At 53.3% G+C, this 18,989-nt stretch overlaps 2 protein-coding genes and 1 pseudogene across 5 annotated transcripts in view; 1 reads left to right on the top strand and 2 right to left on the bottom strand.

The window, feature by feature from the left end:
* Nucleotides 1-9,349, bottom strand: part of SNAP47 (synaptosome associated protein 47) — a 52,926-nt gene extending 43,577 nt beyond the window's left edge. The window contains exons 1-2 of one of the 3 annotated variants that reach the window (XM_039880294.1): nt 9,192-9,349; nt 2,383-2,915 (exon numbers count right to left, since the gene is read on the bottom strand). In XM_039880294.1, coding sequence (XP_039736228.1) covers nt 2,383-2,876 — 494 coding nt within the window. In that variant the 5' untranslated portion in view covers nt 2,877-2,915; nt 9,192-9,349. The remainder of the gene's footprint in view (nt 1-2,382; nt 2,916-9,191) is intronic. The other 2 variants (XM_039880296.1, XM_039880295.1) reach the window with 2 other exon arrangements.
* LOC120616728 (uncharacterized) lies at nt 1,464-1,582 on the bottom strand (annotated as a pseudogene).
* Nucleotides 9,350-9,593: 244 nt separating the features above from the next.
* Nucleotides 9,594-13,012, top strand: JMJD4 (jumonji domain containing 4). Of its 2 annotated transcripts, none has more exons than XM_039880298.1 (6): nt 9,594-10,098; nt 10,383-10,548; nt 10,930-11,055; nt 11,369-11,582; nt 12,169-12,315; nt 12,599-13,012. In XM_039880298.1, the coding sequence occupies exons 1-6, from the start codon at nt 9,834-9,836 to the stop codon at nt 12,899-12,901; spliced, it is 1,221 nt and encodes a 406-aa protein (XP_039736232.1). In that variant the 5' UTR covers nt 9,594-9,833; the 3' UTR covers nt 12,902-13,012. The 2 variants fall into 2 exon arrangements, with proteins under 2 accessions (XP_039736232.1, XP_039736231.1); XM_039880297.1 differs by having other exon boundaries at nt 11,369-11,636.
* The last annotated feature ends 5,977 nt before the right edge of the window (nt 13,013-18,989 follow it).

Genomic DNA, 18,989 nt, shown 5'->3' with positions numbered 1-18,989 from the left:
AGACACAGCCACGGGCCCCGGCCTCCCTGGAAGAGAGTGGCACCAGCAGTTCCTGATGCAGCCACAGTGCCATGTGGTGAGACAGGGCCCAGGTGATAACCTAAAGCCGAGTTTTCTACTGCCTGGAGGGAAATGGGGGAGGGGGACGCACAGTATTTTTGGATTTGTTTATAGCAGCTTAGCCTAAATTCCACAATCAATAGCCTTTGCCATTTTTCTATTGAATTGTCTTTTTGTCATTTTGTCACAGAACTTCTTTAACTAGCTGGATGTTAATCCTTTATTGGGAATATGGGTGGGTATTACAAATATTTTCTCCCAGCCTCAGGTTCATCTTTTCATTTAGTCATCTATCAAAAGATTTACAAACTGCCAGGCTGCTCTCCAAAAGGATTATACCAACTGACACTCCTAATAAGCAGTGTATGAAAATGCTTATTCGCCATCCCCCAGCTGGTGCTGTGGATGCCTAGATTAAATTCATTCAATCAGTAAAACCTAGATTCTCATTCTTTTAGCAAGCACTGCCTTCACTTCTGGCACAGCGAACTGTCTCCCGAGGCTGAGCTCTCCATCAGGCAGCACCACACTTACCAGAGGTGCCTTCCCCTCCACAGGGTGCTGTGCCAGCCTGCTAGGGCTGACTGCCACTGCAGACAACCCCAAATCTCAGCGGCCAGCCCAGGAAAAATTTCTTTCTTGTTCGTGTCACAGTTCACTTGAGGGCTAGGGCCAAGGCTTGGCTCTGTGATGCTGCTTGGGGACCCAACTCCATCCCTCTCCTGTATGTGCTTTGCCCTCTGGCCTCAGAGCCCTTGTGAGGCTTCTCTGCACACAGCCAGCAGTTGACAGGGAGGGACGCAGACCCGAAGTGACCTATATCTCTCTGCCCACAACTCAGTCACAAGAGCCCCCAACTGCAAGGAAGGTAGAAAATGGTCTGTGTTCCCAAGAGAAAAACTGATGAAGGTCTGGTGACCTCCATCTCCTCTACCACAAGACCCTTGTGAGGGAAAGATCAGGGATTTTGTGCCCAGCAGCCCCAGCAGGACGCCCTTCACACGCGGGCACTTGGAAAGCAGCAGCAAGTGGTGAGTACACACAGGGTCTCTTGGAGCCAAGTGTTCCCATCAATGCCACCAACACCACCCACATTGCCCTGGTCCAAGAGACATAAGCTACATTCAGGGCCGGTCACCAAGAGGCTGCCTCCTCATCCTGAGACTCCAGCAGCTTTTCCAGATGAGAGGAGATGCTGTTCCTTCCAGACCCCGAGACCCCTGACAGATCTGGCATGTCGCAGCACCAGGGCAGCACTTCTCAAAGCATGGAGGTCGAAATTACTTAAGATAGTAGCACCGTGACACTGTCTAGGTTTGCTACTCTCATTTTTCTTTTTAAATGATCACATTTTATTAAGTTCAGATACAAATTTATTTTTTATTTATTTATTTTTCTCTTAACACCTACAGCACCTGGTCTTCCTAGATGGTCTCCCATCCAAGTACTAACCAGGCCTGACCCTGCTTACCTTCTGAGATCAGACGGGATTGGGCATGTTCAGAGTGGCATGGCCATAGACCTTTGCCACTCTCATTCTATCATGACTGTGCAGTAGGGTTTCCAGAAGCCACACGATACAGAACGGCCCAGGAGACTCGCTGAAGCAGGTACGAGAATCCACTTTCTACTAGCTTTACTGTAAAAAGGTGTGCAAAATCTCAAATCTTGTCACTAAATGTGTTTTGCTTTATAGAAGTTATCTTTCATAAAACAAAATGTTATTTATGTTACTATGTCATGGGTTTACTATTGTACTTTTTAAATGAATAAATAACTTTTTAATTTCTCAGTTAAAAAAACACATGGTAAACGTTGGCACATGTAACACATAAACGAAAGCTCTTTGGGGTCCTCAATTTGTAAGAGTGGAGGAGCCCCGAGACCAAAGGTTTGAGAGTAGATAGTACAGCAGCTCAGATGGCGGCTTCTAGAACCAAAATGCTTTTGCTCAAACCGGCTGCCCTACAACTATGCAAAAAAAATAAACTGTGTTGACAAACCTAGTGTGTGTAACCTTGAACAAATTCTCTGGCCTCGTAGCCTCGGTTTCCCCATAAGTAACATAAGTCAAGAATAAATGTTATTCTTGGCTTGTCTGGTGATTAAATGGCATGATCCTCACTGACACTTAAATGGAACCTGACAATAGTGTGCCATCAATAAACGCCAGCCCTTACCATTTATATGCCCAGAGCAGCCAGCCCAGCCTAACACTCCACAACAAGCCCGAACCATGTTTTCAGAATGCGTTAAATACGGGATGACAGGAGACACCCCAGCCACGCAAAGTCAGCTTAGGGCTGCAGCAGTTTTCTCTACCTGTCAGCCACATCCAGGTCAGACTCCATCTTGTCCAGGCCACTCGCAATGCTGTCCAGCTGCTCGCCCTGGTGGTGCAGGACTCTGGCCGCATCTTCTAGACGCTTCTGGGAACTGGCCATCAGGCCAGTCAGCTCCTTCCCCTTGGTCATGGGGGAGGAGGACGCCTCAGCTCCTGGCTGAGACAGCAGCAACTCTCTCCAGAAGTGCTCAATGATGTGGAAAACAACATTGCGACTCGGCTGCAAGGAACTAAACCAGTGCTTGACATGATCCTTTTCCAGGATGGTGAGAGAACTGAAGATGAAGTGGGAAGCCTCTTTCTTGATCTCAATTACACTAGAAAGGGGAAAGTTGACGAGAATGTCTCCAGTTTTATCAGTCACAAATTTTAGTGCGAGAGCAGTTAATGAAAGTTTTCCAGGAACCCATCGCTTCTCAAGTTCTAAATAGTAGGAGCACGGCCAGGTGTGGACGCAGATGTCCCTGCTCATCTGGTTCCTGGGTCAGTGTGCTCCAAGGCCACTCTGCCTCTGCAGGAGAGGGGACAAGTTAGTGGCTATGTGAGACCAAAATGTGTCATCACACTTGGACTAGAGACACTAGGATAGCGACAGTGAGTGAACGGTCAGGATTCAGAGGATACTGGAGACACCAGCACACAGCCGCGTCCTCGCCTAGCAAGGGCTCCCAGCCCACATGTGACACAGGTAGGACAAAGTCCTCAACCTACTTACCAAAGCGAGGAGGGCCACATCCCAGACCTGCGCTCTTCCCAAAGCCCCAGGGACTCCTGGGGCTCTGTGCCCACCACAGCGCCACCCCCTCTCAGACCAGGGCCCACAGTAGGATGTGACTGAAGGAAGGAAACTGCTGGAAACCATCACCCCGGGACCCTTCAAACAAACACTGTTTTGGCCAACACTCTTTGAAGAGTACTAGCATCACTGAGTGTTTTGCACAAATGTCAATTCTGAGAAAGTAGCAGCAGCCTTAGGCTCTGGTATCTAAGGAGATACAATACAGTTCAGACACCAGAGGAGTACATGGGAGAGAGAACGGAACACTGAGAAATAAGCCACAATAAGACTGCACATACTTGCACAGAAGACCAAAGACTGTATATGGTAAAGAACATTCTAGAACAGACTTGCAGATTAAGACTACAGAGAAGGTGAGTCTTCTTGAAGAATGTGGTGAGTTGGGAGCAGGAAGCAGCAGGCCCTGTGCTACCTTCTCGTGCCCTGACGGGCATGACCACCATGGGCCACAGAGGACCTGAGGCTGGCAGGGCCAGAAGTCCACCCAAGGAGACAGGAACCCAAGAATCAACAACAAATGCCAGACCAAGGGGAAGCTCAACACTAGAAATGCAGCCAGAAATCTCACGCTCTCCCCAGGAGGCTCTGTGAACAAGCCAGGAAGTTCCGCCCGCGCCACCCCACTCTTGTGTCCACCCCTCTCTCGTGTCACTGGAAGCTAGCCAGGAGTTCCTCAGCTGGCTCACCCCCAACTGTGTGAGCAGAAGACAGTGCATCCATACACGAGGACTTGCAGAAGCTCACCAGGGGCATGGTGGGGGTGGAGGGGCTGCCCTTCCTCTGTGACAATGGCTCATGCAGGACAGAGGGAACCGTAGGACACATGTGTCTCCATCAGACCTCCCTCCTTGGTGAGAGGTGCTCACCTGAGCATGCTGAGACACGATGTAGAGTTAGGCTGGACAGGGCTGGCCTCTCACAGGACAGGGACAGGTGCCGCAGACCCCAGCTTGCCGTGACCAACAGCTACTGTGCACACGACCTCCTAGACTCAGCAGTCACTCAGACTGGGAGAAATGCAAGCAGTCTTCACTTTCAGAATTAGGGAATAACCAGTGACATCTGTATCACCATGGTTTTCAGGGTTTCCAGGTCTAAGACAAACTGCGGGGCCCGAGTGCCTCCGGCCTTGGTCACAGCGGTGTGCTTGCAGCCCTATCAGCCCTGAACCTGGAGAGACCCTGGTCCTGGGGCTGAAAAGAGTCCCCACCCCCGGCTCTCGCTCACCTCCACCCAGCACTTTGAGACAGGCAAGCATGGAACTGAATCTATGTTCACAGTCACCTGAGCGGAGCCACCTGCCAAGCACTGGGGGAGACTGTGCACAAATGCCCTGCAGCACCCGAGGGCGTCTACGAGCATCCCGCCAACTCCGCCCGCCACAAGCTTTACGACTATGGAAAATTTACTTCACCTTTGTAGCCTGTTTATCCACCATTAAAGTAACTAAAGGACCTAAGGACAACATCAGCTCTGAAACATTCTAAAATTCAAAACAGGAGAAAAGTAAAAGTAAAAAAGAATCAGGAGTAGAACCAAATACCTCTCACTGTTGTACTATTTATTTGAAAGCGAAATGAGAAAGCTCTCGGGTTAGATCAGCACCAGGGAAAAAGCTGCAGGAGACTCCGGGACCAAAGCCTATCCTAGCAGCTTCCAGAACAGCTTTCCCAACAGGCCACAGTAAAAGGACCAAGTGGGACTCCCCCGACATGTCCCCATCTGTCTTGGTGCCTTGCCTTCCCCTGGTCCCCTTGTACAGCCCGCAGGAAGCAGTGTCCTCCTCCCTCAAAGGCCAGGCTCTTGTGTCCTTGGCCAACCCTCTGACCCCAGCAATCTCGACTTCTCCTTGCCTCCAGCCCCAGGGGCTCATGTCTCCTGCTAAGGGCCGGAGAGTAAATATTTTAGGCTCTCAGGCATGTGGTCTCTGTCACCATGCTCATCACTGCTACTGTCAAGTAGAAGCAGCAGAGGCCACCCAGAACAAAGAGTGTGACAGCTGCGGTAAACCTTTGCTAAAAAAGGAGCAGCAAACGTGGCCATAGGCACAGTCACCAACCTGTCTTTGACCTTCTCCTCAGTTAACACATCTCCCTAGAAGCCACCTTCAGACACACACATCATCCCCATCTTCCCACAGCCCATCCTGTCCTCCGTACAGGCTCCTGTCCCCATGACTCATGGTGCAGCTCGCACAGGCCTCTAGGTAGCCAAGCCCCATGCCCACATCTGTTCTGACCTCTCTGTTCAATGCAGTTGCGCCTCCCGAGGGACACCTGGCTCCCTGGGCTCTTGCCTCCACTTCTCCAGATGCTCGGTCTGGTCTCCTTGGCTGGCTGCTCCTCTCCCACACAATGGCCGGACGCTAGAATAACCAGGTCGCAGCCCAGCCTCATAATCAACACTCTCTCCTAGCCAGGTGAACACAGTTCCAGGGCATGAAATATCACCTCCAAGTTGCTGTCCCCCAAACTTTACCTCTAGCCCAGGCTGTCTGAGCCACAGACAGGGGACTAGCTGGGGCATGGACACTTGGCCAGTAACAGGTGTTTCCAACTCAGCCAGCTATGCAGCTGTCCTCCGCCTCAGCTGGCACCGCATGGGATGCATTCTCCTGGATGCCCCTCCCAACAACACACAACCAAGTACCTGCAGTCGTGCTGCACATGCAGTCTGCCCCCAGCCCAATGGTGCATCACTAGGCAAGGCTGTCACTACTCCCTGGACAACTTCCCAACTCCCTTCTTCACTTTGCTCTGTGCCTACCACCCATTTTCCATTCAACAGCCAATGTGAATGGAAACCCTGAAAACCATGGTGATACAGATGTCACTGGTTATTCCCTAATTCTGAAAGTGAAGACTGCTTGCATTTCTCCCAGTCTGAGTGACTGCTGAGTCTAGGAGGTCGTGTGCACAGTAGCTGTTGGTCACAGCAAGCTGGGGTCTGCGGCACCTGTCCCTGTCCTGTGAGAGGCCAGCCCTGTCCAGCCTAACTCTACATCGTGTCTCAGCATGCTCAGGCGAGCACCTCTCACAGTCATAACACAAGATTAGAAAACATCATGTATAATCCCAGCTACCTTACTTCTGGAAATATATTCAGAATACTAATTCAGCCATTAAAAAAAAAAGAAGAAAATCCTGCCATTTGCAACAAAATAGATGGACTGTGAGGCCATTATGTTAAGTGAAATAAATCAGATAAAGTCAAATAGAAAAAGAAAAAGTTAAAGAAAATGTAATTCTTCTGCCAAAACCTCCCCCATTCTCCTCTCCCTGCCCCTCCCCACCCCACCCCCACTCCAGCAGGCTGCCATTCAGGCCTCAGTGCCCCACCTGCTATTCTGAGTCTCTGAATGGCCTCAGGCCTGGTGACATCTTGTCTCCCCTAAAACGGACCCCCCACCAATCACAAAACCAAGGAAAAGCAACCGGAGAAATCTGTGGCCACATGTCTGAGGAGCCTATGAATGTGCTCACATGTGGACCAACTCTGTCTACACGCTGGGGAAGCAAACGGCACATGGAAGGTGCCTGGTGCGCAGTGCCGGCACAGTCCAGGCACACGTTACATGAACCCCGAGTCACAATACGTGGAAACATTGACTATCCGTCGTGGACCATTTTCTCCGTTTTGTACGCTGACCTAGGTTTCTGATTCACGCTAAGTTCTGGAGTCCAATGAAAGCTTACAGACCTGCGTGGGCCCTGCGAACAGCTGAAATGGGGAGAGAAGGTCATGCAAGGCATCCCCTGGGCGTCTGGGACTCATCCCCGGAGTGATGCTCCCGGTCACCGGACCACACTTAGGATGCACAGCAACTGGTACAATGAGTCTCTTTCAGCTCTCGCATCAGACCTGTGCCTACAGTGAGACTCAGTATCAAGTAAACACCTATTTTTAGTTAATTTCCAGAGTAACAGAACCAGCAACATTTTACACACCTTCCAACAACTCCTGACCACAAGAAGGCTCAGAGTCAGAACACTGGAACCAGTGTCTCCAGGTGCCGAGCCAGCCTTTTCCATTACCTTCACCTCCTGCTCTGCACAGGCGACCGCTTTCAACCTGGGAGGTTCAAATGTACTGTTGGGGGTGTTTCATTGCAACAACATGGCTTATTCACAGGGTGTGCACCTTCTTTCTAACTTCTCAGAGCAGACATCTAGGATTTTACGTAATCCCCACTGTATTTCCAACCAAGTGCTGACTTTTAAACTCCTCTCCTGCTGTTTTCTCTCTGGCCCTCTGAGGGTTGTGTCACTGGGAAGTGACCAGGCTTAGAGCAGTGCCCATCCCCAGGTTGTGACTCAGTAGGTCTGGGTGAGGCCCAGGAATGTAAATTTCTCACCACTTCTAGGCTGCCAAGGCTGCCGTCTAGTGGCCTTCAAGAGACACAGCCCTGCTCTTACTCTTGTCAGAGCCTCGTGTGCACAGCAGTGGTGATGCCAGAGGGCCAGCGTGTAGACTAGGGGAAACAGCACAATTGCCTGGACCCGCCAGTGCTCAAGAAAGGAGACTTGATCTCCTACGCTGGGTGACAATCTCAGGGAGTGTGTGGACCGGCTGGCACAAAGCTTCCTCCTTTCTCAGGAAATTTACTCTCAACCACACAGCTTTCAGGAGCTGGAGCCCTCCCAGGCAATACCCATTGGGCAAACTGACCCACATCTTCCCAATCTTCAGATAATTATGAACACTTGCTTCCCACACTTTTCCCCTCTACCCCAGGTGTCGTGGTGATCTGCACTCACCACAACTTTGTATGTGTACAGGGAGGGAGGGAAGGAAAAGATACAAATGAATAAATAAATGAATGAATGCAAGCCTGGAAGGATAGGTCTACACCGAAAAGTAAGATATGCTTATCTCTGGATGAAATTATGGGTGACTATGTTTCTTCATTCTGTTTCCACGTGTTCTCACTTTCCACTCTATGCTGACCCAGTGAAGAACGCCACGCCTTGACCACAGAGGCAACGGATGGAACACAAATCACACAATACCTCCCCGCCGCTCCACTTGCCACAAATAACTCCCATCCCCCAGTTCCACCCTGGCCAATCTCACTGGTGTTCGCCACTCCCACCTTAGATCTCCCTCCACCTGGACCTCACTCTCCCAAACTCACTTTCCTCCTAGTCCTCCCCTCCCCCACCTCTCACTACTTCTGGTCCTCCCCACATTTCTCCTGAATAAGCTCCATTCGACTGAGCTATAAACTCAGACCTCCAGGACTGGGTCAGGAGTCTCTCTCAAGGTACAAGCTACACAGCAACATCTATCCTTCCCTCCAGAAGATATGAGAGGTCTTACTTGCCCTTTCTCTGCTTTACTGTGTGGGATATGTGTGAAGGTCTGCCCAATTCCATATTCTTGCCAACATCCTACATACATGTATGTGATCTAGCAAGTTCACAAAAAAAACAAGTCTGGTTTCCTTTCATGCTGATATTGGTAGGTTTGTGAAGGGAGGGGATTGTCTTCCCCAATACGCTGAAACCATGACATGTCACCCTACCACGTTCCCATTCGGATATCCCCTGTGTACACAAGCTCAAATCACCACACCTTCATTTCGGGCCTTCCTATTCCTCCACCACCCCCCTCCAGGTCCCCAGTATCTCCCAAGGCCCCCACCATTTCCTCCAGGTCCTCACTATCCCCCCAGACTCCCTATTATCCATTTCAGGTTTCCGCCATAGTCCCTAGGCCCCGCATCCTTTGCCATCCAGGTCCCTGCCACCCTAGACTCCCCGCCTCCTGGGTCCCTACCCTTCCGCAAGGCCCCAGCTTCCCCTCCGTCCTCCTTGTAGCATCCCCTTAGGCCCCCCACATCCTCTCAGGTCCCCGCCCCCATCATCCCTCCGTCCCCCCACCATCCCCGGTAACCCACCCTTGGCCCTTCGGCCCCTTTCTCAGTCCTGCCCACAACCCATCACCTATCTCAGTCCCTGGGGCACTAGAAAGAGGAAGGGTCCTCACCGTGGCACAGGCCCAACCGCAGACTAGAGACGACGCTTTCCTGAGTCTTGAAGCGTAAAGATGGCCAGACTCCGGGCGGACGCTCTTTGACAGTCTCAGACGCTGTGCTGACCCACAACTAGGTAGGATGTTCTGAGGCCCGCACCGACGCCTGCGCCTGCGCCTGCGCCTGGCGAGGGCCGCCGCGTGTTGCGCGCATGCGCCTAGGGCCCAGTGATCTTTGGTTCGGACTCCGGCAGGAATTCTGCCCGCGGCTTCTTCGTTCCGCCTCGCTGCATCTGTGCAACCAGGCTTGAATGCCTGTGCGTCGCGGTTTCGTTCCCGCCGGCCCAGAGGCTGTGAGCCGCGGGTGCCCACAGCGTCTGCGGCGGAAGTAGTTTAGGAAGTATTTCCTTTTCACCTCCTAGGTTAAACGCTAAGCGGTGAGGTCCTGAGGTCAGGTTCCGGTTCCTACCCTTCGCTGGGCCCTGGGTCTGGTTCTCCGACCCTGCAGTCCCTCCGCCCTCGGCAGCCCCTTCAATCCCCGGGCAAAACCCTTCCCGACTACCTTGCCTCCCCTCCACCCTCAGCAGCCACCCCGCCCGCGGCAGCCCCTCGGTCCCTAGCAGCCCCGCACCCCATGGATGCGGAACCTGGCCCGGGATGGACAGGGAGACGCGAGTGTTCGCAGAGAACCACTTTCGAGGCCTCCGGGGGCGTCTCCCCAGCAGGGTCTACCCACCCCTGGACCGTGTGGACTTTATCGAGAAGCCAGACTCCTTTACCTACGCTGACTTCTTCAAGGGTTACCTGCTCCCCAACGTGCCCTGTGTTTTCTCCAGCGCCTTCACCGAGGGCTGGGGCTGCAGGAAGCACTGGGTGACACCCAGTGGGAAGCCCGACTTCGATTATCTGCTTCAGAATTACGGTAAGGACTGGGCGCGATGGCCCGGGCCGGACACCAGGGAACACGAGCACGGGGCTAGGGCAGGATCCTCTGACTCTTGCCCTGCCGAATTCCCTTGGGTCAGACTACAAGAGGACGCGAACAAGGGGAGCCACTGAGGGTGTGGGGGGAGGCCGAGCATGAGTGAATTCTTAGAATAATTCATGCGAAACGTGTAGCAATGAGCTGGAGGGTGGACAGGATCAGAGAAAATGGGCAAGCTGGAGGACGCTCAGGACAGCCTGTGCCTGACCTTTCCCTTTCAGGAGATGTGATTGTACCTGTTGCCAACTGTGGGATCCAGGAATACAACTCGAACCCCAAAGAACACATGCCCCTCAGAGACTACATCAGCTACTGGAAAGAGTTCATCCAGGGAGACTACTCCTCTCCCCGGGGCTGTCTCTACCTCAAAGACTGGCACCTGTGCAGGTAAAGGCAGCCCAGTTTCAGAAAGCGTGATTCAGGTGGTGCATTTAGAACCCAACCCAGCCAGAGTCTGAAATCTGGGAGCTGGGGCGGGAGGGGCCCAGAGCGCCTGAGTTGCTGCCTACATGGGTCATCTAGGTCCTGTCACAGCACCCTACAGCCATGTCATCTGCTTACGACTCTAGTTCAGTCACTTGAGCGAGCTCAGCTGGGGTCACTGGGGGCTGTTGTCATCCGGTGGCCGGACTAAGTTGGGTGGTCTGAGGTGGCTTCACTCAGCCCGGTGGTTGGTGCTGGCTCTGAAAGACAGCTCAGGGTCCCTCACGTTGATGACCACATTGGGCACAGAGGTGGTAGCATCCTCCTGCTGCTTGATCTCTCAAGGGACTTCTCTGCTGATGGCGTGTTCACCCTGCCCGTGTACTTCTCATCCGACTGGCTCAACGAGTACTGGGACTTCCTGGACGTGGACGACTACCGCTTCATCTACATGGGGCCCACCGGCACCTGGTAACTGCGTGTCTGCTCCCACCCGCTGTCTCGCATCTTGTTCCCCATCACTCTCCTGAACCATGTCGGCGCTCTCACAGAGTCTCCGGGATATCCCCTTAGCCAGGCCATGGCATAGGCTGCCAGGTCTGGCATTTCCAAGCCCACTTCCACTCTCTCCATTGCTCAGCTCAGGGCCAGTGCACCCCCTGCTGGCCGTCCTGGGGCCAGGAGGCCTGGCTTACCCCCTTGGCTAAAAGGCAGGTGTGGGACCTCAGGCCAGCTTGTTTGGAAAAAGCAAAGCCATAAGGCACCAACAGAGGCTCTTGCACAGGTCGCCGTTCCATGCCGACATCTTCCGCTCCTTCAGCTGGTCTGTCAACATCTGTGGGAGGAAAAAGTGGTTATTCTTCCCACCGGGACAAGAAGAAGCCCTGCGGGACTGCCACGGTAGCCTGCCCTATGACGTGACCACCCCTGCACTGCTGGACAGCCACCTGCACCCCATGCACCAGCACTGCAGCCCACCGCTGGAGGTCACACAGGAGGCAGGCGAGATGGTGTTCGTGCCCAGCGGGTGGCACCACCAAGTCCACAACCTGGTAGAGTGAGCACTCCCTCTCCCACGTGCCTGGCACACAGGCCAGGCAGGCAGGGAGACAAGCCGTGGGGTGCCACTGGGCTGGCCCTGACTCCCTTCCAGCTGTGCCCCTTGGCATGCCCCAGTACCTTCCCAGATGCTTCCCACAGAGGGAGGGCTGTCCCACTCCTCCAATGCCACAGTGGACAGGTCATCCCTTTGGGAGAGCCCAGGCATTGTACGTGGCAAGGCTGATCTCAGGTGTGGGCATGTTCGCACCCGCACACAGCACTGCTCGGGACCCCCAGCCCACACTCCTTCCCACGTTGCCCTCCTGGTTCTCACAGAGTGGAGTCATCCCAGGCCCTCAGGGTCCCACTCTGGGTTAGCTATGGATGCAGAGGATATCAGTGCCGGTTCCCTCTCCCTGCTGATCCCTGCGGGGAGGCGAGAATGGCCCTTCCCAACAGGAGGGCTGGGAGGACCTCAGGACGTGGGAGAGGACAGTGCCCACTGTGGGGTCATGAGGACAGCCTGCAATTTGCTCCTTTTAGGACGACACTATCTCCATCAACCACAACTGGGTCAATGGCTGTAACGTGGCCAACATGTGGCATTTCCTGCAACAGGAGCTCTGTGCCGTACAGGAGGAAGTCAGCGAGTGGAGGGACTCCATGCCTGACTGGCACAACCACTGCCAGGTGGGGTGTCTGGCCTGGTCAGGATGGGGACAGGGCTGCAGTTCGGGGAGGTTATGGGGCGGCTGCCAGCCCTGTCCATGTGAAGGCCAGTCTGGGGCTGGAACAGATCAGAGGGCTTCCAGGTCTCAGGGCTCAGACCTGTCTGTCTATCACTTGCTGGCCCCTAAGTGTCTGTCTCCATCCTCAAGACCAGGCCACAGCTAGGGGGTCCTTTGCAGCTGGGACTGCCCACAATCAGCAGATGCTTGCCTGGTAGCTCACCAGCCGCTCCTCTCTGGCCCAGGTCATCATGAGATCCTGCTCCGGAATCAACTTTGAAGAATTTTACCATTTCCTCAAGGTCATCGCCAAAAGGAGGCTCCTGGTCCTAGCGAAAGAGGCAAGCCCTGGCAAGGCAGAGAGCGGCGAAGATGCTGGCCTGGGCCCCCAGCAGGCTACCTTTGACGTCGGCCGGATTGCTGAGGTGCTGGCGTCTGTGGTGGTCCACCCTGACTTCCAGAGACTGGACACCAGTGAGTTCTCACCACAGCCAGAGGATCTCCTACAGCAGCTGGAGGAGGTTGTGGCTGCCACCACATCCCTTTAGTGCATGCTATGAGGGTCATGTGACATGTCCTGGCGTGGAAGGCATTCTCCCTGCTCTAGGGTCACTTCCAGAAATAAAGCTCCATCCTCCTGGGTGGCCTGGGACATATGATCTCCCCGCTGAGCCTTATTACCTTGGCCTTCCAGGTCCAGTTTCTGCTCTTAAAGGTCTGGTACTGTCCTGGCTATCTGTTGGCATCCTAAGACCTCAGTGCCGGTTCAGAGGGTTCAGGTTCTCTGTCCTCATGAGGCCCAGCAGGACCGGGCACTCGGATCCAGTGAGGGACTGAGTGGGGAGTTGTTGGTACCTCAGACTTGCGGCCAGAAGGCTGATAGTTTGCTGGAGCAAGCCCCTCTGTAGGATGGGGACACATGCACAGGGCTTGTCTCTTTTTCATGCTAGAAGCACTGTTTCAGTAGAGCCCTCCTTTCTGCCACTGCCCTATGGGCCCCCGGCAAGGTCCTGGGCCAGAGAGGTGAGTACTCCAGGCCAGGCACCGTAATCAGGACACTCAGGGCCCTGCTGGCAGTAAGTGGCAAGGCAGAGCCCTGGTGCATTCGTCTCCCTCCTGCTTGCTGCAGCCCTGCCTTCTTCAGAGACTCCAGGGCCACCCCTGCACCTCTCAGCCTGCAGTGAGAGGGCCCCGCCCAGGGTCCACCCGCAGGTCATCTGGTACCTGGGCCTCTTCCACACCTCACACACCTGTTTTACACCATCCACTTTCTACTTGGTGCACACCTTCTCTTTGCCACCCAGAGTCACTTTGCAAACAGTAATTCAGCAGCCCTTCTGCACACTCCACCTTTCCTTCCGACTCCCAAACCTTGCATAACTCTTGTGCCAAGCAAATCAAATGTTACACACTTTGGTATTTTATTCTCCACACGTGTCTGCGCCATCCAGGTTCCACTGCACACCTATGCGCCACTTACTCAGTAGTCACTGTTAGGGTTCTCCAGGGAAATGGAGCCACCCAGATTATAAGAGATGATGGAGCATTGAGCATGGAGTCTGCAGGGCAGGCTGGAGACCCAGGGAAGAATGGATGCAGTCTTGGGTCCAACGGTTGGACTCAGGTGAGATTTCTTTGTTGCATTCTGGAGGCGGAGTTGCTTCTTTGTAAACCTTGTAAACCTTTGTAAATCCTTGCTTGTAAGGCTTCAGCTGATTGGACGAGGACCCCCCACATTATGGAAGGTCATCTGCGTCACTCAGAGTCTACTGGTTTAAATGCTAATCTCATCTAAGAAACACCTTCACTGCAACATCCACACTGATGTTTGACCAAATAACACCACGGCCTGGCCACATTGGCACATAAACTTGACCAACATAATCACTCTACGCTTTTCCACTGGGATTCAGCAACCACTTCCTCCAGGCCCACTCCAACACTCAGTAGTATCCCCTTGCACAGTCAGTTGCCATGGCAATCCAGTGACACCCATGAGGTACCCACCAGCCCCACCCATTGTCCACACCTGTTCCCCTCACTGCCATTTCTCTGCACACTTCCCTGAGTCTTTTTCGACCACTATGTTTTCACACACTATGGCTATACTCTGCACACTCCCTGGGTTATTCAGTGACCTCCCTTTGCACACTCATTCTGTACCAATTGATTTCTATTTGCATACCCAGTCTGCCGTTTAATAACTCCTTGCACATTTGCTGTGTGTAATTCAAAAGGCAATGTCTTGTTCTCCACTCAGTGTCACACTGCACTCCCATTGTTTGCCATCCAGTCACCTTTTACACACCATATGCAACAACAACCAGTCTGTGGGCAGTTTGCTCCATCCAGATTGCATCCAGCAATGCTTTTCTGCAGCATTTAAGATGCTCCTCCCACGCCCACTGCCAGCTTTTGCTTCTCATACCCATGCATGCAGTTCAATAGTTGCCTGCACACACCCTGTGCAGGAGCCACTGAACACTTCCGGGGCAGGTTACCAGACACTCTTCAGCTTCCATCTCCCCCATCCTGCACAGCCACTATGTGCCATTTGACAGTGCTTGCACACTTACTGTGCAAATCAACAACCACTCTGCACACGTGTCAGTTCAGTCTTGCACATTACCTCTGCACCATCTGAGTCCCCCTAAGTTGTGAATTATCAACTCCACAATCACTGGTTCAACAACTGCTTGCTTCATTATGTTCTCTCCCATATCTGCTTCTTGCACACCTACTCCCATCCAACAGTGTCTCCTGGCACAGTCGCTCTGGGCTCAGCAGAGGTGACACTTGTAGCCATCAGGAGGAGGAGATAACTCAAGAGCTGTCCCACATGTCACCAGGCTCCCGCGTTTATAGGCTGTATATTCTGGAGCTGTTGGAATAAGTGACAGGGTACTGGCTGGAGGCTGTGTGGGTCCCAGAGGCTCCTCGCTGAGCCTGCTGTTAGCCCTTGAATCCTGATCCTGGGGGAAGCCCCAGAGGATGCTCCGGTGAGCTCAGGACTTAATTGGTACTGCTGTGTCCCTGCTGCCCTTGGGTGTCAGTCCTGCTGGCACCTTCCTCCCCTGGAGTTGCCTCTACCTCTGGAGCTGATGCAGAAGCTGGTACAGGTGCAGAATCTAGCTCTGCATCTAGTATTAGAGTTGGTGCTGAAGCTGGCTGTAGCTCAGAACTCGGTGCTGGTACTAGTTCTGGAATTAGTTTTGGAGGTGATTCTAGATCTAGAGCTGATGCTAGAACTATTGCGAGAGCTGGCATAGGAGTTGCTGATACAGCAGTGTCTATCTCTGGAGCTGGTGCCAGGGCTTACTCTAACTCGGGAGCTGATGCAAGATCTGATGCTCAGGTTGGCCCTAGCTCTGTAGCTGGTGCTTGCTTTAGCTCTGGCAAAGGTGGTGGAGCTGGCTGTAGCTCCAGAGATCATGATAGAGCTGATTCTGGAGCTGGCTTCAAATCAGGTGTTGAGGTTGGTGCTGGAATTGGCTTTAGCTTTAGAATTTGTGCTGAAGCTGGGGCTAGAGCTTAAGCTCCTACTAGCACAGAACTGATGCTAGAGCTGCGGAATTATTAGCAGAGTTGGTGCTGGAGCTAGTTCTCCATGTGGAGCTGGTGCTGGCACGGGTGTTAGAGCTGGCGCTGGCGTGGATGTTAGAGCTGGCAATGCAACTAGCACTGGCTCTGGATCTGCAGGCAGAGGGATGTTCACCAACATGACAACCTTTCCATGCAACTTTCTAAGATATAAAACACCCCATTGCCTTGAAGAGAAGCCCTGGTGCCACATCCCAGAAGTATTCCCAGACTGAAGTCCAGCACTGAGTGGGCTGAGGCTACTCTGCCCCATTCCGTATGGCCCAGCCTAGCCCCTCCTCGCAGCCACCCTCAGTCCCTAGCGCCTCCTTGCAGCCGCCCTCAGTCCTCCTTAGACTCTGGCTTGACCTTGGTGGGCTCCAGGGCTCCAGCCAGAGCCAGTTGGTGTGGTTCACTGGCATCTTGGAACATAAAGTGTGAACACTGATGGAAACCCTCTGAGACTGATCCAGCCAGGCACCCAGGATGTAGGAGGAGACAGGGAAGCATCACAGGCAGAGGAACCCTCAGGCAGAGGCCACCAGGACAGCACCCATACCCCTCCCCCACAGCCCACACCCACACTGGGAGGCCTAGCCCCTCCTTCAAGGAGGGCAAGTCCTCCTGAAGCAGGAAATAAGTAGGCAGTCATTCTTCAAGGAGAAGCCAAGGTGAGGCTGGGAGGGCTGCTGTTCACCCACTGGGCCAGCACCCGCCAGCATCTCCCCAGGAAGTGGAGCACCTGTCCTCTCTGGAGCCCACTCCCTGCTTCCGGTTCTAGTCAGGGCTTAGGGGTTCTGGGGTCCCGCTCAGATCCTGTCAGCTTCCAGCAGTGGCAGCAGGAAGCTTGGCCTTTAAGAGGAGAATCACTCAGCTATCCCTTCTAGGTAGTTGGGACAGAAGCATGGGCCAGGCCCCCAGCTCTGCTGCCCCAGCCCATCCTAGTGAAGGTGGGGCCTGGGTGAGCCCTCGGCAGGTGCACTGGCCCTCACCATTGGTACTATCTAGTACCTACAGGCCCAGCTCAGGTCACATGACTCCTTTAGGGGGAAGCCGTCTCTGAGTCTGGACTGTGGTCACAGAAACTGTGAAGTATTTAATGCTATAAGCCACTAAGTGTGGGGTAAGATTGTCACACAGTAATATATTACTGTCATTGCAACCAGGCAGGAAACCATAAAACAAAACACATCTTTAAATGTCATCAGGTGGTGGCTCCCTGGGCCCTGGGGTACAGAGCACCAAGCCCGTGGTCTCCAGGGAAAATAAGAGAGACATTGATCCTGCCTTCCTCCCTTTTCCTTCTTTTGCCTCCTTCCTCCTTCCCTCCCTCCTTCCTTTCCCTCCATCTGTCCTTCTTCCTCCCTCCCTTTCTCCTAATTCCCCTCCCTTTCTCCTCCCCCCTCGCTCCCTCCCACTTTATTTTCATTACAGCGCGTGTTCTTTTCCTTCACATGCATTCGTTTTCTTGCTTTTGTCCATCCACCCCCAAGACTGTTAGCTCCTGGAGGACAAGGACCACCCATGAGGCCCGTACTCAGGGCCTTCCCTGGCCCCTGCACAGGATGAATGCCCAGGGCACAGTAGCTGAATGAGTAAATGAGAGGATTCAAAGCCCCTCCCCACCTCTGAGCATTCCAAGATGAATGCTAATGAGAAGAAGTGCTATCTGGTTGGATGCAGGGGTATGCACAGAATAACCCCTGGTGTCCCTGCCTGCTCTCCTTACTCCCTTGAGCAGAGTGGGCACAGCCCGCCCCCTGGTGGTCAGTGATGCCTCTGCAGCACAGGCAGAAAACATTAGGTAGCAGCTCTCTGGGCGCTGCAGGCAGAAGAGGGAACATGTAGGTTCCAGGGACAATGAGAGGGACCGCAATCTTCCCTTGTCTTCAGTTACCCTCTGCTGGCCTCAGGTGTCCAGTTTACTCACCAAGCCGGCACAATGACCCTGGCCCCACTTCCAAATAAGGACCTCAAGGCTCCAACCAGGATGGTCATGTCCCAGGCTCCGTCTAGACTCTTGGTCATTGCTCAGCCTCGTTCTACTCTACACTCTACTCTACAGCCCCAGCTAGTCTCTGCTTGGAGGTCAACCAAGGACCTCAGGCACAGTGGGCCGTCTCTGACCATATGGAACCCTGGGGTCACCACTCCATGCACCCAACTCGTAGAGGACAGAGGCCTCCTCTCCTGTAGCCTCTCACATTTGGGGGGTTGCCCATGCTCATTCCAGGTTCCACAGAGCTGGACATAAGACCCGGGATTCTGTCTTCTCCAGGCTGCTCTATAGATGGCCACAGCCAGGCAGGCCCCTGGGAGACTTAGGGAACCCCTGCCCATCAGACTAGCATCTCTCCCTCTCCCCAGCTATGGGACCGTGAGCATGCAGCTGGGAGAGCAGATACCCTGCCCCGTGACAAAGCTACCTCCAACCTCTTAATTTTCTTTTCAACTCCAGCTGTCTGTTCCTTCTCAGGCCACCAACTCATGGTCCCCAACAAGAAGTCTTTCTATGTATGTTGGGGGAAAGGATGTAGGGAAGTAGAAATAGGGATTAGGGTTAGGAGTTAGGGGTTTGGGCCCAGGCTTAAGGATTAGGGTTAAGGTTAAATATCAGGGTCAGGGGGTTAGGGTCAAGGTCAGAGTTAAAGGGTTAGAGTTGGGGGTTAGGTTTAGGGTTAAGGATAATGGTAGGGGTTAGGATTAGAGCATTAGGGATTAGTTTTAGTGTAAGTTTAGGGTTAGGTTAAATTTAGGCTTAGAGTTAGGTTTAGGGTTACCAATAGGGTTAGGTTTCGGACTAGATTTAAGGTTAGGGTTAGTTTTAGGGTGAGGGGTTAGGGTGATGGTGAAGATAAGGGGTTAATATTAGGGCTAGAGTTAGAACTAAGGATAGAGTTAAGGATTAGGGGTTAGGCCGTTAAGGTTATGGAGAGGAGTTAGGGATAAGACTGTGAGTAAGGGGTTAATATGAGGGGTAGGGTAGGGTGACTTTAGGGAATTTGTAGGGACAGGTGTAGTTAGGGGTAGTGGTTGGGGTTGGGTTAGGGTAAGGGT

Source organism: Pteropus medius, unplaced genomic scaffold, assembly GCF_902729225.1.
Source record: "Pteropus medius unplaced genomic scaffold, Ma_sr-lr_union100, whole genome shotgun sequence".
Classification (NCBI taxonomy): Eukaryota; Metazoa; Chordata; class Mammalia; order Chiroptera; family Pteropodidae; genus Pteropus; species Pteropus medius.
Note: the sequence above shows the minus strand (reverse complement) of the source record. Positions and strands in the feature narration are given on the sequence as shown.